The sequence below is a fragment of the Herpailurus yagouaroundi genome, unplaced genomic scaffold (genome assembly GCF_014898765.1).
Source record: "Herpailurus yagouaroundi ecotype Mexico unplaced genomic scaffold, PumYag 100, whole genome shotgun sequence".
Taxonomy (NCBI): domain Eukaryota; kingdom Metazoa; phylum Chordata; class Mammalia; order Carnivora; family Felidae; genus Herpailurus; species Herpailurus yagouaroundi.
In genome coordinates, this window is record NW_024412391.1 from 50,796,743 (window position 1) to 50,816,282 (window position 19,540).

Here is a 19,540-nt window from a genome sequence, read left to right on the forward strand (position 1 = left end):
GCATGGGGACAAGTCATGGTTACATTTTCGTTTCGGAGAAGGTGCTCTGAGTGTCCTCTTGACCATCCACAGGCACTTCTGTAGTTTTGGAAGCGAGAGCGGAGAGAAGTATCCCAATAGACTGATGTTTCCACTTTGGACCCCACAAGCCTTGGGGCTGATTTGATATTTGAGGGTACAAGAGAGGCTCCAAGGTTGACAGCTGGACTGAGCCATTTGGGAAATGGTGGTAAGATTTCCTGAGTTCGTTATTACAGAATGAAGAGAGAAGCGGGATGAGAGAGATGATGGTTTTATTTTCAGATGTATTGTATTTGAGGCATCTGGGCTGCTTTTTAGGATTGAATTTCCTGCAGAAAATACACTCCCTAAATATATTAAAATTTATTACTGTACTGACCACGCTTGTAAAATTTACCAAACCACGTTATTACGGGAAATTATCAAAGCGTGAATCCCTGTTACACCTACATACTAACTCTACCGAGGACGTTCGCGAAAACGTAGGTTTGCCAGCCCTGCCTTGGAGCACGTTCCAATTCGCTCAGGCTCCTAGCTACCCAGTCGAAAGAGCGGTTGCCCTCTGCTGGTCAGAAGTGCGTAATGCATCTGAAGGAGAGAAATTTCCTAGGGGCGTGCCAGCTGGCGGATGACGGAGAAACCCAGCGTCCGGAGATAGGCGGTTTTGCCTGCGTCAGCGGCGCGCGCCGCGGGAAACCTGTCAGGCCGCATGGCTGCGGGTTGTTCAGAGGCTCCGCCGCCGAAGGCGGCCTCTGAGGGACCAGTGGCGGGACCGGCCGGCGTCCTGCCCTGCCTAGAGCTGCCAACCTACGCTGCCGCGTGTGCGCTGGTGAATAGCCGCTACTCCTGCCTGGTGGCGGGGCCGCACCGAAGACACATCGCGCTTTCGCCGCGCTACCTTAACAGGAAACGCACCGGTATCCGAGAACAGCTCGATGCGGAACTCCTGCGCTACTCCGAGAGGTATCAGTCTCTCCGTCTTTTCCTCCGCGGAGCGGATAACGCCATAATGTAGCTTGCCCCCCTTTCTTTTAGGCTCGGGGAGGGGGGGGTTGCTGGTGGACGTGCTGATGGCGTCGCAGAAAAGGGGTGAATGGGAGAGAACGCGCCGGCCACTCGAGCTTATACTCGAGACGTTATGGAGTTTCCAACTAGCCGAAATTTCCAGTGTGTCCCTAGTCGGGATCTGTTCTTACCGTTTCATGGACAAGAAGGGAAGCGTGAAGGTGACGTGAATTGTGCGGGCGGAGCCGGTGGGGAAGCTTGTTTTAGAACTGGCGTGTATGGGTAAGAATAGATCAGGGTCTGGAGACCCGGTAAGCCAGTTCTGTGTTTTCCCATTTGGCAGTGGGAGTTTCGAATGCATTACTTCAACATACGGTCTCTCATTCTGTAGAAAATTATACATATTAGTACAGGCTTTTGTTTGTAAACCGTGACGAAGTTTCTGGTTTTTATTTTGGCCCTGGTGTTTTCCTTGGGTTCTCTTCTCGTGGACCTGATCACGGATGAGAGAAGCAATATTTCTGTTTTGTTTTTGAGAGCAGTTTATTAAGTCTTAATTGGAGTGAAAAAAAAACTTTGTGGTGCAGTTAAGTTAATATATTAAATAGAAACTTGGAGACTCTTGGAGTTGCGAGAGTGGAGGGTCAGAGGGAGGGGGCATATGTACGTTAAAACTACTAAAGACTACTTTGTCTCGAAAGTAAGGGTTCTAAAACTAGGGTGAGTGGAATCCCTAGGGATTCCTTGTTGCTCTTAAGGAATTTCATGACCCTCCCTCCTCCCCTCTGGGAAATTTCCTTTCAGTTTTCTTGGGCAAAGTACCCAAAGTGTTCACTTTCTCAAGGGATCCTGGACAGGTTAAGGAATCAAGCAGGTCTAGAATGTACAGCTTACTCCAAACACCTACACCCACTTTTGTGCCTATTTTGTACATAAGGGATTTGGGATTAAAAAAACAAAAACAAAAAAACCAAGATCCCTGTTTGAAGAAACTGTAATCTCTAGTAAAGATACAAATGTAAGCCAGGTAAATCCAATGAAGTGTTAAAATTTGCCAGAAACAAAGTAAGTTATACTGAAAGAGTAGTGAATTTGATATTAGGACCTTTTTTGAGAACAACTTAATAGGAGAAAGGTTCTTTGTGATGGTAGTATTCAAGGGAAAAGGTGTGGCATAAACAAATGGATAGTGGATATAAAATAGACTGGTTCGGTCAGAGAATTGTAAGTACTATATAATTGGAGTAAGGTTTATTTTAGGGGAAGGACATTGTGTGCAGTTGGAGAGAGGAGGGCAAAGACAGCTTGGGGGACAACTCAGGACGACCATTTTGCTTTTTCCCTCCTGTCTACTAGGTTTTTGTTTTTTAACCTTTTTCTGTTTGCTTAAGCAGACTTAGCACTTCATCCTTTCAGTGTGCCCTCCAACTCCGAAACTTGGTGCAGTCTGGAGAGAGTAGTATGAATCTGTGATCTCCGGGACATAATCAGACACACAGTTCAAGAAACCACACTTGGTAGCATTAGCTGATGGCTTAAGGAAGGTGAGACTGTAGACATGGAGACCAACTAAGAGACTGTTACAGTTGTCCAAGAGAAAAATGATAAGAGAGTATGGGTTTGAGAGACTTAAGGATATAAATATGGTCATAAAATCTGGGAAGCGGCAACTGTTTGATGTATTTTACCACTTATTGTAACCAATCAGTGCCTCCACTTGACAGGCTAGGGGGAAGCCACCTGAAGTGTCTCCCGTCAGAGCCCTTATACCAGAGATACAAGGAACCAGTTGAACGATAATTTTTGTAACCAAACGATACAGTGTGACTATGTGGAGCAGGTTGCACTCTGAGCAGATCAAGACTGCGCACTCTACACCCTCCTCCCCCACCCCCACCCCCACCATTACTTGTGGGCTGTGGTTAAGACTCTGGCTTACTCAGTGCTGATAAAGCAGCACACATTAACTGTGTATTTCTAAGTAGGGACAGAACATGGAACATACCAACAATTGTAATGTCAGTCAACCACTTATGTATAGTTAGATTTACAGATTTCGGGGCCATCCTATAGAATCAGGAGGACTTGCTTCTCTTTTTGTAAAAAACAAGGAAAAGAGAGTGTTGGAAGGTGGAGGATGCACAATAAAGTATCCCCTAAACTAAGAAGGCACTTTGAGATTAGAAAACGAAGCAGGTGACTCCATACAGTTTACACAGAGTTTTATTCAGGGTAACTTACTGACCCGGGGGATTGGGCAGGTGATGATCCAAGTAGCTGCACAGCTGTTCTTCACAAAGTCTAGACCTCAGTCCACAGATTTTATAGAGTGTGAAGGGATGTGCAGAGGGCACTGTGGTGAGGTCACAGGGTTTAACACTTAACAGACCCTGTGGCACCACATGTACTCCAAATGATGGGGGAGGAAAGTACATTACTTCTACTAGTTATCTAAACAACTTTAGGGAAGATCTTCCCTAATTCTGGTCAGGGCATACCTAAACCTCCAGGGGGCCCGGGATATGTAGCCCTGAGGGAGGTGATGGCCTGGACGTGAACAGGATGGAGGGTCCAACATGGAGTCAGTATTGTCAGCATTGGTATGCTTTACCCGCAACATGTTTATGGCCTGTGCAGTCTTTTTTTTTTTTTTTTTTAATTTTTTTTTTTCAACGTTTATTTATTTTTGGGACAGAGAGAGACAGAGCATGAACGGGGGAGGGGCAGAGAGAGAGGCAGACACAGAATCGGAAACAGGCTCCAGGCTCTGAGCCATCAGCCCAGAGCCCGACGCAGGGCTCGAACTCACGGACCGCGAGATCGTGACCTGGCTGAAGTCGGACGCTTAACCGACTGCGCCACCCAGGCGCCCCTGGCCCGTGCAGTCTTTACGTGACATTCTTCCATGATGGCCCAAGAGCAAGATGTTGAGAGTTAGTTGGCTTGCATACCTATGTCACAGCAGTAATATAAATGGCCACATGAGGTTAATATACCTATAAAAGAAAACATTTAGTGGTTCCCCAGTGACTTGGTAAAGAGGTGAGTCATCAAGTGAAGGTATCAGCAGAAGAGATCCTCTCCAAAGACCCAGCCTCGAAGTGATTGTGAATTTGACCTTAAGTTATGGCTCACAAGAGGGAGATGCTTCCTGAGGCAACAGGGACAGAGGGACATCAGCAGTGCCAGGCTGGGGCAGTAGGACAGATGTTTCAAAGTGAGTAGACATGGCAAATCTTCATTTAGCAACAACACAGTAGCTGTTTGGTCTCCATAGCAACCTGACTTTTCATCATTCCTCACTCTTGAGTGACAGGGACGACTCCAGCTACTTCCTGCTGAAAAGGGGCATAGATCAGGATTCAAGGGGTGAAACTGTCTTTCATCCAGTTATAGGTAGCCCCTGGTATTACATTGAGCCCTTTATCCTTCATAGAGCCATTTTTTTTGGAACTTTAATGTGTAGTCTTCGCTTCTTATTACACATTTCATAATGAAGTAAATCAGGTCAGTTCACTTAAACAGTTGTCTCATGGCTTTCAGTCAGGCCTATAGTGTGTAAGTAGTCAGGCAGAAAATTATCCAAATAATCAAGGAAATCATTAGAAGTCAGGATCCAGCTAGTATGGTAAACAAGAAACATGCAAGGACAATTACAACTAGAATCTTACACCCATAGAGGTATGTTACTGAAACATAGTTTTTTCTCTCCAAAATCACCCTCGTTTCCATCAACAATAGCCAAAATAAGACTAATATGTTTGTAAAACAAGTCTATTTTTCACAAATTTGGCCCAAATATTTTTGTAAGTACAGCAAGAATAGTAACTGGCCTTACATGTTCTCTCAGATCTGCTTTGCTGGAACTTTTTTTTTCATAAGGAATTTCAGATCGAGCTTTTGAAAGCCTTTCAAGGCAAAGAGCCAAACCAAATACTTGCCATCAGACTCGCTTGTAATAACTAAAGAAATGAAATACTCCCTCGCTTTTCGGGGTCCCCCAAATATCCTGAGGTTCCTGAGCCTGCCAGGAAGTGACCTTCCTTACTTAACCTCGTAAGGCTCCAGGAACCTTGTAAGCATGGTACCAGCCAGGCCAGTTATTCTAGGGGGCTTTCTTGGCACCATAATGTCAACCCTAGTTCCTTAGCTTTCTGGTCATATCTGAGTCTGCATGTCTTTCTCAAATGTGACATTCTAGTCAAAGCCATGGTAATAGAATCAGTTTCTCTAATGGTGACCTGTTACAAGAAATTCTTACTGAATTTATGCAAATAACTTAAGTGCCATGAGGGTAAGAATACTCACCAAGAGTTTGTGAATTCAGGAGGGATAAGGTAAGGGGGAAAAGATAAAATGTTTTTTAAAATCCCGAAGAGCAAACATTAGATAATCAGTGATGTTTCAAACGAGTCATAAAAACTGTAATAATCTTCCTTGATTCCTTTAGTCATGGTATTCTTGTTCAGTTTGAGTATGGTTTTCCCGTTCCCAGAAATTCTTATTTGGCTTAGTTTTATTATCTTAAGGGTATCACAAACCTGTGTTTGTCGAGAGTCCTCTCTATGAATGTCCTTGAAGATGAAACACATTTGTAGGAGTACAAATCAGAACAGTAACTGTAAATAACAAAGGACTCAAAAATGAACATGGTTAAAGATGTGATGAGAGTTCATTATAGTGTAATGAACATTATAGTTGATAAGGAAATTTGATTACTTCTGGGATAGACAATACTTCAATACTTAGAATTACAAGTAATGATTATTGGGATTTTGGGATTTCATGGCATTCACTTATGCAGCAGAACCTTAAAAGGTTTCTGACAATGCTTCCCATGTAGTTTAACATACCATAATAAAGAAGCCTGATTAGTTAAAAAGACTTAATTTAGAATTTGAATTTTGGGAAATTTGTTAAAAATATCAAAGTTTTAAAGCACATGCTGAATGGTGCGCCTGGGTGGCTCAGTTGGTCAAGTGTCTGACTTTGACTCAGGTTATGATCTCCGTCAGGTTCCTGAGTTCAAGCCCTGCGTCAGGCTCTGTGCTGACAGCTAAGAGCATGGACCGTGCTTTGGATTCCGTGTCTCCCTCTGTCTCTACCCCTCCCTTGCCCATGCTCTGTCTCTCTCTCTCTCTCTCTCAAAAATAAATAAACAGCGGTGCCGGGTGGCTCAGTTGGTTAAGCGTCCAACTTTGGCTCAGGTCACGGTCTCACGGTTCATGAGGTCTAGCCCTGTGTTGGGCTCTGTTCACAGCTCAGAGCCTGGAGCCTGCTTTGGATTCTGTGTCTCCCTCTCTCTCTGCCCCTCCTCCTCTCATGCTCGCGCGCGCACTCTCTCTCTCTCTCTCTCTCTCTCTGTCTCTCTCAAAAATGAATAAATGATTAAAAATATTTTTTTTAAAGCACACTCTTAAGAAGAAACACAAATCATTAAAAACTTAAAACTTATTTAACCTAGGTGGCAATAAGAGATTCTAAAGGCATATACAGAAGGTTACGTAGTTGTTAGCAAAACTTAGCTCTTTTAGTATTGATGAGATTTAAATTTATTAAGTAAAGACCTGATAGCAAACTTTGTATTTTCAGGGCAGATAAAGGAAAAACCTTGTAATTTTTTCTGTCAAAAACAGACCAATATTCCAGAATAATCCTCATTTCAACAGAGAGAAAAACCAAACTCCAATCATGAACCAGTATATTTTTAAAACTCATTAATTCCAGTCTTTGTCCTGACCACACATTCTTTAGCAAAGATTCCTTTTTCACAGACTTTCTACAACTTTTTTTTTTTTTTTTAAACATTCATATTTTCTGCAGTTTTCCCTTTCTAAACCAGTCTCATTTTAGGTCAAATTCCTTTATTTTCCCTCAACAAAAATGTATTCCCATTTCTCAGAATTTTCTTAACAAAAACACATATCTTATTTTCCTTGCGCACAGGGTGCTTCCTTATTTCCAGTAGTCTTAATGACATTTGTTAGAATTCTTAATGCTTAGAAACTACTTTCTAGTGAAAACTAAATAGTAAGCAATATTAGTTTCACGTTTACCATAGTGATTTGAGAGGTCTACATATTACTAAATACTCATCCTGATAAGTTCACTCTTAATTCCCTTTATCTATTTCACCCATCCCTTTCACCTACCTCCCCTGTGGTAACCGTCAGTTCTCAGTAGTTGAGTCTGTTTTTTGGTCTGTCTCTTTTCTTCTTTGTTCATTTGTTTCTCAAATTCTGCATATGAGTGAAATCATATGGTATTTGTCTCTCTCTAACTTATTTCACTTACCATTATCCTCTCTAGATCTATCCATGTTGTTGCAAGTGGCAAGATTTCATTCTTTTTCATGGCTGAATAATACTCCATTGAGTACATATACCACTTCTTTAACAGTTCACCTATTGGTGAACACTCAGACTACTTGCGTAATTTGGCTGTCATCAGTCATGATGCAGTAAACACATGGGTGCATGTATCTTTTCACATTACTGTTTTTGTATTCTTTGGGTAAACACCCATTGGTAGAAATACTAAATCATGTGGTAATTCTGTTTTTAAATTTTTAAGCAACTTCCATACTGTTTTCCACAGTGGCTGCACCAGAATGATTTCCAACAAAGAAAGGTGTGTGAGGGTTCCTTTTCTTCCACATCCTTCCCAACACTTGTTTCCTATATTTTTTATTATGGCCATTGGGATGACAAGTGTGAAGTGATATGCTACTGTTGGTTTGATGTGCATTTCCTTGATGATGAGTGATGTTGAGCATATTTTTATGTGTCTGTTGGCCATCTCTGTATCTTCTTTGGAAAAATGTCTCTTCATACCTTCTTCCCATTTTTTAATTGGATTATTTGTCTTTTATGTAAAGTTATATAAATTCTTTATGTATTTTGGATATGAACCCTTCATCTGGTATGCCATTAGCAAATAACTTTTCCCATTCCATAGATTGTCTTTAGTTTTGTTGATTGTTTCCCTTGCTCTGGAGAAGCTTTTTTTTTAAATATATGAAATTTATTGTCAAATTGGTTTCCATACAACACCCAGTGTTCATCCCAAAAGATGCCCTCTTCAATACACATCACCCACCCTCCCCTCCCTCCCACCCCCCATCAGCCCTCAGTTTATTCTCAGTGTTTTTTTTTTTTTCAACGTTTATTTATTTTTGGGACAGAGAGAGACAGAGCATGAACGGGGGAGGGGCAGAGAGAGAGGGAGACACAGAATCGAAAGCAGGCTCCAGGCTCTGAGCCATCAGCCCAGAGCCTGACGCGGGGCTCGAACTCACAGACCACGAGATCGTGACCTGGCTGAAGTCGGACGCTTAACCGACTGCGCCACCCAGGCGCCCCAATTCTCAGTTTTTAAGAGTCTATTATGCTTTGGCTCTCTCCGCCTCTAACCTCTTTTTTTTTTTTTCCTTCCCCTCCCCCATGGGTTCCTGTTAGTTTCTCAGGATCCACATAAGAGTGAACACATGGTATCTGTCTTTCTCTGTATGGCTTATTTTACTTAGGATCACACTTTCCAGTTCCATCCACGTTGCTAAAAAGGGCCATATTTCATTCTTTCTCATTGCCACGTAGTACTCCATTGTGTATATAAACCCCAGTTTCTTTATCCATTCATCAGTTGATGGACATTAGGCTCTTTCCATAATTTGGCTGTTGTTGAGAGTGCTGCTATAAACATTGGGGTACAAGTGCCCCTATGCATCAGTACTCCTGTATCCCTTGGGTAAATTCCTAGCAGTGCTACTTCTGGGTCATAGGGTAGGTCTATTTTTAAATTTTTGAGGGACCTCCACACTGTTTTCCAGAGTGGCTGCACCAGTTTGCATTCCCACCAACAGTGCAAGAGGGTTCCTGTTTCTCCACATCCTCTCCAGCATCTGTAGTCTCCTGATTTGTTCATTTTGGCCACTCTGACTGGCGTGAGGTGATATCTGAGTGTGGTTTTGATTTGTATTTCCCTGATGAGGAGCGACGTTGAGCATCTTTTCATGTGCCTGTTGGCCATCCGGATGTCTTCTTTAGAGAAGTGTCTATTCATGTTTTCTGCCCATTTCTTTACTGGATTATTTGCTTTTCGGGTGTGAGCTCTTTATAGATTTTGGATACTAGCCCTTTGTCTGATATGTCATGTGCAAATATTTTCCCATTCCATTGGTTGCCTTTTAGTTTGGTTGATTGTTTCCTTTGCTGTGCAGAAGCTTTTTATCTTCATGAGGTCCCAATAGTTCATTTTTGCTTTTAATTCCCTTGCCTTTGGGGATGTGTCAAGTAAGAAATTGCTACGGCTGAGGACAGAGAGGTCTTTTCCTGCTTTCTCCTCTAGGGTTTTGATGGTTTCCTGTCTCACATTCAGGTCCTTTATCCATTTTGAGTTTATTTTTGTGAATGGTGTAAGAAAGTGGTCTAGTTTCATTCTTCTGCATGTTGCTGTCCAGTTCTCCCAGCACCATTTGTTAAAGAGACTGTCTTTTTTCCATTGGATATTCTTTCCTGCTTTGTCAAAGATTAGTTGGTCATACATTTGTGGGTCTAGTTCTGGGGTTTCTATTCTATTCCATTGGTCTATGTGTCTGTTTTTGTGCCAATATCATGCTGTCTTGATGATTACAGCTTTGTAGTAGAGGCTAAAGTCTGGGATTGTGATGCCTCCTGCTTTAGTCTTCTTCTTCAAAATTACTTTGGCTATTCGGGGCCTTTTGTGGTTCCATATGAATTTTAGAATTGCTTGTTCTAGCTTCGAGAAGAATGCTGGTGCAATTTTGATTGAGATTGCATTGAATGTGTAGATAGCTTTGGGTAGTATTGACATTTTGACAATATTTATTCTTCCAATCCATGAGCACGGAATGTTTTTCCATTTCTTTATAACTTCTTCAATTTCCTTCATAAGCTTTCTATAGTTTTCAGCATACAGATCTTTTACATCTTTGGTTAGATTTATTCCTAGGTATTTTATGCTTCTTGGTGCAATTGTGAATGGGATCAGTTTCTTTGTCTTTCTGTTGCTTCATTATTAGTGTATAAGAATGCAACTGATTTCTGTACATTGATTTTGTATCCTGCAACTTTGCTGAATTCATGTATCAGTTCTAGCAGACTTTTGGTGGAGTCTGTCGGGTTTTCCATGTATAATACCATGTCATCTGCAAAAAGGGAAAGCTTGACTTCATCTTTGCCAATTTTGATGCCTTTGATTTCCTTTTGTTGTCTGACTGCTGATGCTAGAACTTCCAACACTATGTTAAACAACAGCGGTGAGAGTGGGCATCCCTGTCGTGTTCCTGATCTCAGGGAAAAAGCTCTCAGTTTTTCCCCATTGAGGATGATGTTAGCTGTGGGCTTTTCATAAATGGCTTTTATGATGTTTTATGATGTTCCTTCTATCCCGACTTTCTTGAGGGTTTTTGTTAAGAAAGGATGCTGAATTTTGTCAAATGCTTTTTCTGCATCGATTGACAGGATCATATGGTTCTTATCTTTTCTTTTATTAATGTGATGTATCATGTTGATTGATTTGCGAATGTTGAACGAGCCCTGCATCCCAGGAATGAATCCCACTTGATCATGGTGAATAATTCTTTTCATATGCTGTTGAATTCGATTCGCTAGTATCTTATTGATAATTTTTGCATCCATATTCATCAGGGATATTGGTCTGTAGTTCCCTTTTTTTACTGGGTCTCTGTCTGGTTTAGGAATCAAAGTAATACTGGCTTCATAGGATGAGTCTGGAAGTTTTCCTTCCCTTTCTATTTCTTGGAATAGCTTGAGAAGGATAGGTATTATCTCTGCTTTAAATGTCTGGTGGAACTCCCCTGGGAAGCCATGTGGTCCTGGAGTCTTATTTGTTGGGAGATTTTTTATGACTGATTCAATTTCTTCGCTGGTTATGGGTCTGTTCAAGCTTTCTATTTCCTCCTGGTTGAGTTTTGGAAGCGTGTGGGTGTTTAGGAATTTGTCCATTTCTTCCAGGTTGTCCAATTTGTTGGCATATAATTTTTCATAGTATTCCCTGATAATTGCTTGTATCTCTGAGGGGTTGGTGGTAATAATTCCATTTTCATTCATGATTTTATCTTTTGGGTCATCTTTCTTTTCTTTTTGAGAAGCCTGGCTAGAGGTTTATCAATTTTGTTTATTTTTTCAAAAAACCAACTCTGGTTTCATTGATCTGCTCTACAGTTTTTTTAGAGAGGACAGCAGAGAATCTATTGCTACAGAGATCAAGGGACTAAGGAACAGACAGGAGGAGCTAAAAAATGCTATAAGTGAGCTGCAAAATAAAATGGAGACAAACACGGCTCGGAAATAAGAGGCAGAGGAGAGAATAGGTGAACTAGAAGATAAAATTATGGAAAGAGGAAGCTGAGAAAAAGAGAGATAAAAAAAATCCAGTAGTATGAGGGGAAAATTAGAGAACTAAGCGATGCACTAAAGAGAAATAATCTATGCATAATTGGTATTCCAGAGGAGGAAGACAGAGGGAAAGGTGCTGAAGGTGTACTTGAAGAAATAATAGCTGAGAACTTCCCTGATCTGGGGGAGGAAAAAGGCACTGAAATCCAAGAGGCACAGAGAACTCCCTTCAGACGTAACTTGAATCGATCTTCTGCATGACATATCATAATGAAACTGGCAAAATGCAAGGATAAAGAGAAAATTCTGAAAGCAGCTAGGGATAAACATGCTCTAACATATAAGGGGAGACCAATAAGACTCCTGACGGATCTCTCTACTGAAACTTCTTGGCAGGCCAGAAAGGAATGGCAGGAAATCTTCAATGTGATGAACAGAAAAAATATGCAGCCGAGAATCCTTTGTCCAGCAAATGTCATGTAGAATAGAAGGAGAGATAAAGGTCTTCCCAAACAAACAAAAACTAAAGGAATTCCTCACCACTAAACCAGCCCTACAAGAGATCCTAAGGGGGATCCTGTGAGACAATGTACCAGAGACATCACTACAAGCACGAAACCTACAGACATCACAATGACTCTAAACTCATATCTTTCTATAATAACACTGAATGTAAATGGACTAAATGCACCAACCAAAAGACATAGGGTATCAGAATGGATAAAAAAACAAGACCCATCTATTTGCTGTCTACAGGAGACTCATTTTAGACCTGAGGACATCTTCAGATTGAGAGTGAGGGGATGGAGAACTATTTATCATGTCACTGGAAGTAAAAAGAGAGCTGGGGTAGCCATACCTATATCAGACAAACTAGACTTTAAATTAAAGGCTGTAACAAGAGATGAAGAAGGACATTATATAATAATTACAGGGTCTATTCATCAGGAAGAGCTAACAATTATAAATGTCTATATGCCGAATATGGGAGCCTCCAAATATATAAAACAATTACAAACATAAGCAACCTTATTTATAAGAATGTGGTCATTGCAGGGGACTTTAACACCCCACTTACAACAATGGATAGATCATCTAGACACAAGGTCAATAAAGAAACAAGGGCCCTGAATGATACATTGGATCAGATGGACTTGACAGATATATTTAGAACTCTGCATCCCAAAGCAACAGACTATACTCTCCTCTCGAGTGCACATGGAACATTCTCCAAGATAGATTGCATACTGGGTCACAAAACAGCCCTTCATAATTATACAAGAATTGAGATCATACCATGCATACTTTAAGACCACAATGCTATGAAGCTTGAAGTCAACCACAGGAAAAAGTCTGGAAAACCTCCAAAAGCATGGAGGTTAAAGAACACCCTACTAAAGAATGAGTGGGTCAACCAGGCAATTAGAGAAGAAATTAAAAAATATATGGAAACAAATGAAAATGAAAATACAACAATCCAAACGTTTTCGGATGCAGCGAAGGCAGTCCTGAGAGGAAAATACATTGCAATCCAGGCCTATCTCAAGAAACAAGAAAAATCCCAAATACAAAATCTAACAGCACACCTAAGGAAATAGAAGCAGAACAGCAAAGACAGCGTAAACCCAGCAGAAGAAGAGAAATAATAAAGATCAGAGCAGAAATAAACAATATAGAATGCAGAAGCTTTTGAGTTTGATGTAGTCTCAGTAGTTTATTTTTGCTTTTGTTTGCCTTGCCTTGGGAGACATGTCGAGAAAAATGTTGCTAGGGTTGATGCCGGAAAAATGACTCCCTGTGCACTTCTCTAGGATTTTTATGGTTTCAAGTCTCACATTTTGGTCCTTAATCCATTTTGAGTTTGTGTGTATGGTTTAAGAAAGTGGACTAATTTCATTGTTTCACATGTAGTTTTCTGGTTTTCCCAACACCATTTGTTGAAGAGACTGGTTTTTTCCCCATTGTATATTTTTGCCTCCTTTATTTAAGATTAATTGACCATATTATCATGGGTTTGTTTCTAGGGTATCTATTCTGTTCCTTTGAAAATATGGGTGTGTGTTTTTTTGTGCCACTACCATACTGTTTTGATTACTGTAGTTTTGTAGTATAACTTGAAATCTAGGATTGTGGTACCTCCAGTTGTGTTTTTCTTTTTCAAGATTGCTTTGGCTGTTTGGGGTCATTTGTGATTCCATAGAAATTTTAGAATTGTTATAGTTCTGTAAAAAAATTCTGTTGGGAGGCGCCTGGGTGGCGCAGTCGGTTAAGCGTCCGACTTCAGCCAGGTCACGATCTCGCGGTCCGTGAGTTCGAGCCCCGCGTCAAGCTCTGGGCTGATGGCTCAGAGCCTGGAGCCTGTTTCTGATTCTGTGTCTCCCTCTCTCTCTGCCCCTCCCCCATTCATGCTCTGTCTCTCTCCCAAAAATAAATAAACGTTGAAAAAAAAAAATTCTGTTGGGATTTTGATAGGGATTGCATTAAATTTATAGATTGCTTTGGATACTATGAACATTTTAACAATATTGATTCTTTCAGTCTGTGAGCGTGGAATGTCTTTCCACTTGTGTTGGCTTCAATTTCTTTCATCAATGTTTTTATTAAAAAAAAATTTTTTTTAATGTTTATTTTTGATAGAAACAAAGTGCAAGCAGGAGTGGAGCAGAGAGAGAGGGAGACAGAATCCGAAGCAAGCTCCAGGCTCTTAGCTGTCAGCACAGAGCCCAATGCAGGGCTCAAACTCACAAACTGTGAGATTATGACCTGAGTCAAAGTTGGACACTTAACCGATTGAACCACCCAGGCTCCCCTTTCATCAATGTTTTATAGTCTTCAGAGTACAGGTATTTCATCTCCTTGGTTAAGTTTATTCCTAGTTTATTCATTATTTATGGTGCAATCATAAGTGGGATTGTTTTCTTAATGTCTTTATGTTACTTCATTATTAGTGTATGGAAACAAAACAGATTCTATATATTGATTTTGTATACTGTGACCTTACTGAATTCATTTATCAGTTCTAGTAGGTTTTTGGTGGAGTGTTTCAGGTTTTCTGTATATAGTATCATGTACAAATGGTGAAATTTTTGCCTCTTCCTTACCAATTTGGTTGCCTTTTATTTCTTTTCATTGTCTGATTGCTATGGCTAGCACTTCCAGAACAAAGTAGTGATAGCAGACATCTTTGTCTTGTTCCTGATCTTACTGGGAAAGTTCTTGGTTTTTCACCATTAGGTATGATGTTAGCTGTGGTTTTTTCTTATATGGCCTTTGTTATGTTAAGGTATTTTCCCTCTAACCTACTTTGTTCGGGTTTTTCCTCATGCATGGATGTAGCACTTTGTTAAATGCCTTTTCTGCATTATTTGAAATGATAGCATTTTTATCCTTCCTCTTTTTGATGGGGTTATCACACTGACTTGTAAATACTGAATCTTTTGATTATGGTGAATAAATTTTTTAAAAGTATTGATGTATTCACTTTGCTAATATTTTGTTGAGGGATTTTGCATTTTTGTCTTCTTTAAATGTTTGATAGAATTCACCTGAGAAGCCATTTGGTCCTGGACTTTCGTTTCTTGGGAGTTTTTTAGATTATTCATTCAATTTCATTGCTGGTAATCAATCTGTTCAAATTTTCTACTTCTTGAGTTTTGGGCAGTTATATGTTTCTAGGAGGTTACCTATTCTAGGTTATCTAATTTGTTGGCATACAGTTGTAAGTAATCTCTTAAAATCTTTTGTATTTCTGTGATGTTGGTATTTCCCTTTCAATTCTGATTTTGAGTTCTCTTTTTGTCTCTCTCTTGATGAGTGTGGCTAAAGGTTTATCAATTTTGTTGATCCTGTTAATGAACCAGGTCTCGGTTTCATCGGTTCCATTTTTTTTTTTTTTTAATTTCTCTTTTGTTTGTTTATGCTCTAAACTTTATTATTTCCTTCCTGCTACCAGTTTGAGGTTTTGTTTGTTTTTTTTCTAGGTCCTTTGGGTTTAAGATTAGGTTGTTTGAGATTTTTTTCTTGTTTCTTGAGGTAGGCCTGTATTTCTATAAACTTCTCTCTTAGAACACTTTTTACAGCATCCAAAAACATTTTGGACCATTGTATTTTCATTTTAATTGATCTCCATGTATTTTTTGATTTCTTTGATTTCTTGGCTGACCCATTCACAGTTTAGTAGCCTCTTATGTAGTTTCCATGCATTTGTGTTCTTTTTAGGTTTTTTCTTGTGGTTGATTTCTACTTTGATAGCATTAAGGTTGGAAAAGATTCATAATATGACTTCAGTCTTTTTTAATTTGTTGAGACTTGTTTTGTGGGCTAACATCTCTTTTGGAGAACTCTCCGTGTGCATTTGAAAAGAATGTGCATTCCCTGTTACAGGATTGAATGTTCTGAATAGATCCAAAAGATATATCTGTTCTAATGTGTCATTCAGAGCCACTGTTTTCTTGTTGATTTTCTGTTTGGATAATGGAGGTGGGGTGTTAAAGATCTCTACTATTATCGTATTATTATATTAACTATTGATTACTTCCTTTATGTTTGTTATTATGTTTAGTGGTGATGAATTTCTTTCACTTAGGTTGGGAAAGTCTTTATCTCTCCTTTTATTCTGAATGATAGTTTTCTGGATAGAGTATCCTTGTTGCAGGTTTTCTCCTAACAGCACTTTTAATGTATCAAGCCACTCCCTTCTGGTCTAAAGGGTTTCTGCTGAAAAACCCTCTGTTAGCCTTATGAAGTTTCTTGTGTATAACTTTTCTTTTCTCTTGCTGTTTTTTAAATTCTCTCTTTATCATTACTTTTTGCCATTTTAATTACTGCGTGTCTTGGTATGGACATCTTTGGTTTGCTTTTGTTACGGGCTCTCTCTGCCTCCTGGATCTGGTTGTCTGTTTCCTTCCCCAGATTCAGAAAGTTTTCAGCTATTACTTCTTCTTTTTGCTCCCTGTGTCTCACTTCTCCTTCTGGGATCCTTGTAATGCAAATGTTATTATGCTTGATAGTGTCCTGAGTTCCTTTAATCTATTTGCAGTTTTTATTATCCATTTCACTCTTGTTCCATCTTGATGGCTTTCCATCATGCTTTCCTGTAGATCACTGACCCATTCTATTTTCTCTAGCTGTTATTTATTCCCTGTAGTGTATTTTTAATTTTAGTTACTGAGTTCTTCATGTCTAATTGTTTTTTTATGTTTTTTTGAAATGTAATTTATTGTCAAATTCGCTTACATACAACACCCAGTGCTCATCCCAACAAGTGCCCTCCTCAATGCCCATCACCTACTTTCCCCTCTCCCCACCCCCCATCAACCCTCAGTTTATTCTCTGTAATTAAGAGTTTCTTATGGTTTGCCTCCCTCCCTCTCTGTTTGTAACTATTTTTTTCCCCTTCCCTTCCCCCATGGTCTTCTGTTGAGTTTCTCAAGATCCACATTTGAGTGAAAACATATGGTATCTGTCTTTCTCTGACTTATTTCACTTAGCATAATACTTCCAGTTCCATCCATGTTGCTGCAAATGGCATGATTTCATTCCTTGTCATTGCTAAGTAGTATTCCATTGTGTATATAAACCACATCTTCTTTATCCATTCATCAGTTGATGGACATTTGGGTTCTTTCCATAATTTGGCTATTGTTGAAAGTGCTGCTATAAACATTGGGGTACATGTGCCCCGATGCATCAGCACTCCTGTATCCTTTGGGTAAATTCTTAGCAGTGCTATTGCTGGGTCATAGGGTAGTGCTATTTTTATTTTTTTTGAGGAACCTCCACACTGTTTTCCAGAGCGGCTGCACCAGTTTGCATTCCTACCAACAGTGCAAGAGGGTTCCCATTTCTCCACATTCTCGGCAGCATCTGTAGTTTCCTGATTTGTTGATTTTAGCCACTCTGACCAGTGTGAGGTGGTATCTCAGTGTGGCTTTGATTTGTATTTTCCTGGTGATGAGTGACATTGAGCATCGTTTCATGTGTCTGTTGGCCTTCTGGATGTCTTCTTTGGAAAAGTGTCTATTCATGTCTTCTGCCCACTTCTTCACTGGATTATTTGTTTTTCAGGTGTGGAGTTTGGCGAGTTCTTTATAGATTTTGGATACTAGCCCTTTATCCAATATGTCATTTGCAAATATCTTTTCCCATTCTGTCAACTGCCTTTTAGTTTTGTTGTTTTCTTTGCAGTGCAGAAGCTTTTTATCTTGATGAGGTCCCAATAGTTCATTTTTGCTTTTAATTCCCTTGCCTTTGGAGATGTCTTGAGTAAGAAACTGCTGTGACTGAGGTCAGAGAGGTTGTTGCCTGCCTTCTCCTCCAGGGTTTTGATGATTTCCTTTCGCATATTTAGGTCTTTGATCCATTTTGAGTTTATTTTTGTGTATGGTGTAAGCAGGTAGTCTAGTTTCATTCTTTTGCACGTTGCTGTCCAGTTCTCCCAGCACTATGTGCTAAAGAGACCATCTTTTTTCCATTGGATCCTCTTTGTCAAAGATTAGTTGGCCATACTTCTGTGGGTCCAATCTGGGTTCTGTATTCTATTCCATTGGTCTCTGTATCTTTTTTTTGTGCCAATACCATACTGTCTTGATGATTACAGCTTCATAGTAGAGGCTAAAGTCTGGGATTGTGATGCCTCCTGCTTTGGTTATCTTCTTCAGGTTTACTTTGGCTATTCAGGGTCTTTTTTGGTTCCATACAAATTTTAGGATTGTTTGTTCTAGCTTTGAGAAGAATACCAGTGCAATTTTTATTGGGATTGCATTGAATGTGTAAATTGCTTTGGGTATTATTGACCTTTTAACAATATTTATTCTTTCAATCCGTGAGCATGGAATGTTTTTCCATTTCTTTGTGTCTTATTCAGTTTCCTTCACAAGCTTTCTACAGTTTTCAACATACAGATCTTTTACATCTTTGGTTAGGTTTATTCCTAGGTATTTTATGGTTCTTGGTGCAATTGTAAATGGGATCAGTTTCTTGATTTCTCTTTCTGTTGCTTCTTATTGGTGTATAAAAATGCAGCTGATTTCCATACGTTGATTTTGTACCCTGTGACTTTGTTGAATTCCTGTATCAGTTCTAGCAGTGTTTTGGTGGAGTCTTTCGGGTTTTCCATGTAGAGTATCATGTCATCTGTGAAAAGTAAAAGTTTGACTTCTTTGCCAGTTTTGATCCCTTTTATTTCATTTTGTTGTCTGATTGCTGATGCTAGGACTTACCACACTATGTTAAACAACAGCAGTGAGAGTGGACATCCCTGTCGTGTTCCTGATCTCTGGGGGAAAGCTCTTAGTTTTTCACCATTGAGGATGATATTAGCTGTGGGCTTTTCATAAATGGCTTTTATGATGTTTAAATATGTTCCTTCTATCCCAACTTTCTTGAAGGTTTTTATTAAGAAAGGATGCTGTGTTTTGTCAAAATGGTTTTTCTGCATCCATTGACATGATCATATGGTTCTTATCCTTTCTTTTATGAATGTGATGTATCACACTGATTTGTGAATATTGAACCAGCCCTGCAGCCCAGGAATGAATCCCACTTCATAGTGGTGAATAATCCTTTTTATATGTTGTTGAATTCTATTTGCTAGTATCTTGTTGAGAATTTTTGCACCCATGTTCATCAGGGATATTGGCCTCTAATTCTCCTTTTTTGTGGTGTCTCTGTCTGGCTTGGGAATCAAGGTAATGCTGGCTTCATAGAATAGGTCCAGAAGTTTTCCTTCCTTTTCTATTTTTTGGAATTCCTTGAGATGGATAGGTATTAACTCTGCTTTAAATGTCTGGTAGAATTCCCCATGGGAAGCCATCTGGCCCAGGACTCTTCTTTGCTGGGAGATTTTTGATAACTGATTCAATTTCATTACTAGTTATGGGTCTGTTCCAATTTTCTATTTCTTTCCATTTTAGTTTTGGTAGTGTATGAGTATGTAGGAATTTGTCCATTTCTTCCAGGTTGTCCAGTTTGTTGGCATGTAATATTTCATAGTATTCTCTGATAATTTCTTGTATTTCTGAGGGATTGGTTATAATAAATACACTTTCATTCATGATTTTTTCTATTTGGGTCCTCTGTCTTTTTTTTTTTTTTTTTTTTTTTGAGAAGGCTGTCTAGAGGTTTATCAATTTTAT

At 39.6% G+C, this 19,540-nt stretch overlaps 1 protein-coding gene across 1 annotated transcript in view; it reads left to right on the plus strand.

The window, feature by feature from the left end:
* The first annotated feature begins 688 nt into the window (after positions 1-688).
* POLR1F (RNA polymerase I subunit F) overlaps positions 689-19,540 on the plus strand; it is a 31,086-nt gene continuing 12,234 nt past the window's right edge. Inside the window, exon 1 of the mRNA XM_040472479.1 lies at positions 689-984. Coding sequence (XP_040328413.1) covers positions 731-984 — 254 coding nt within the window. The 5' untranslated portion in view covers positions 689-730. The remainder of the gene's footprint in view (positions 985-19,540) is intronic.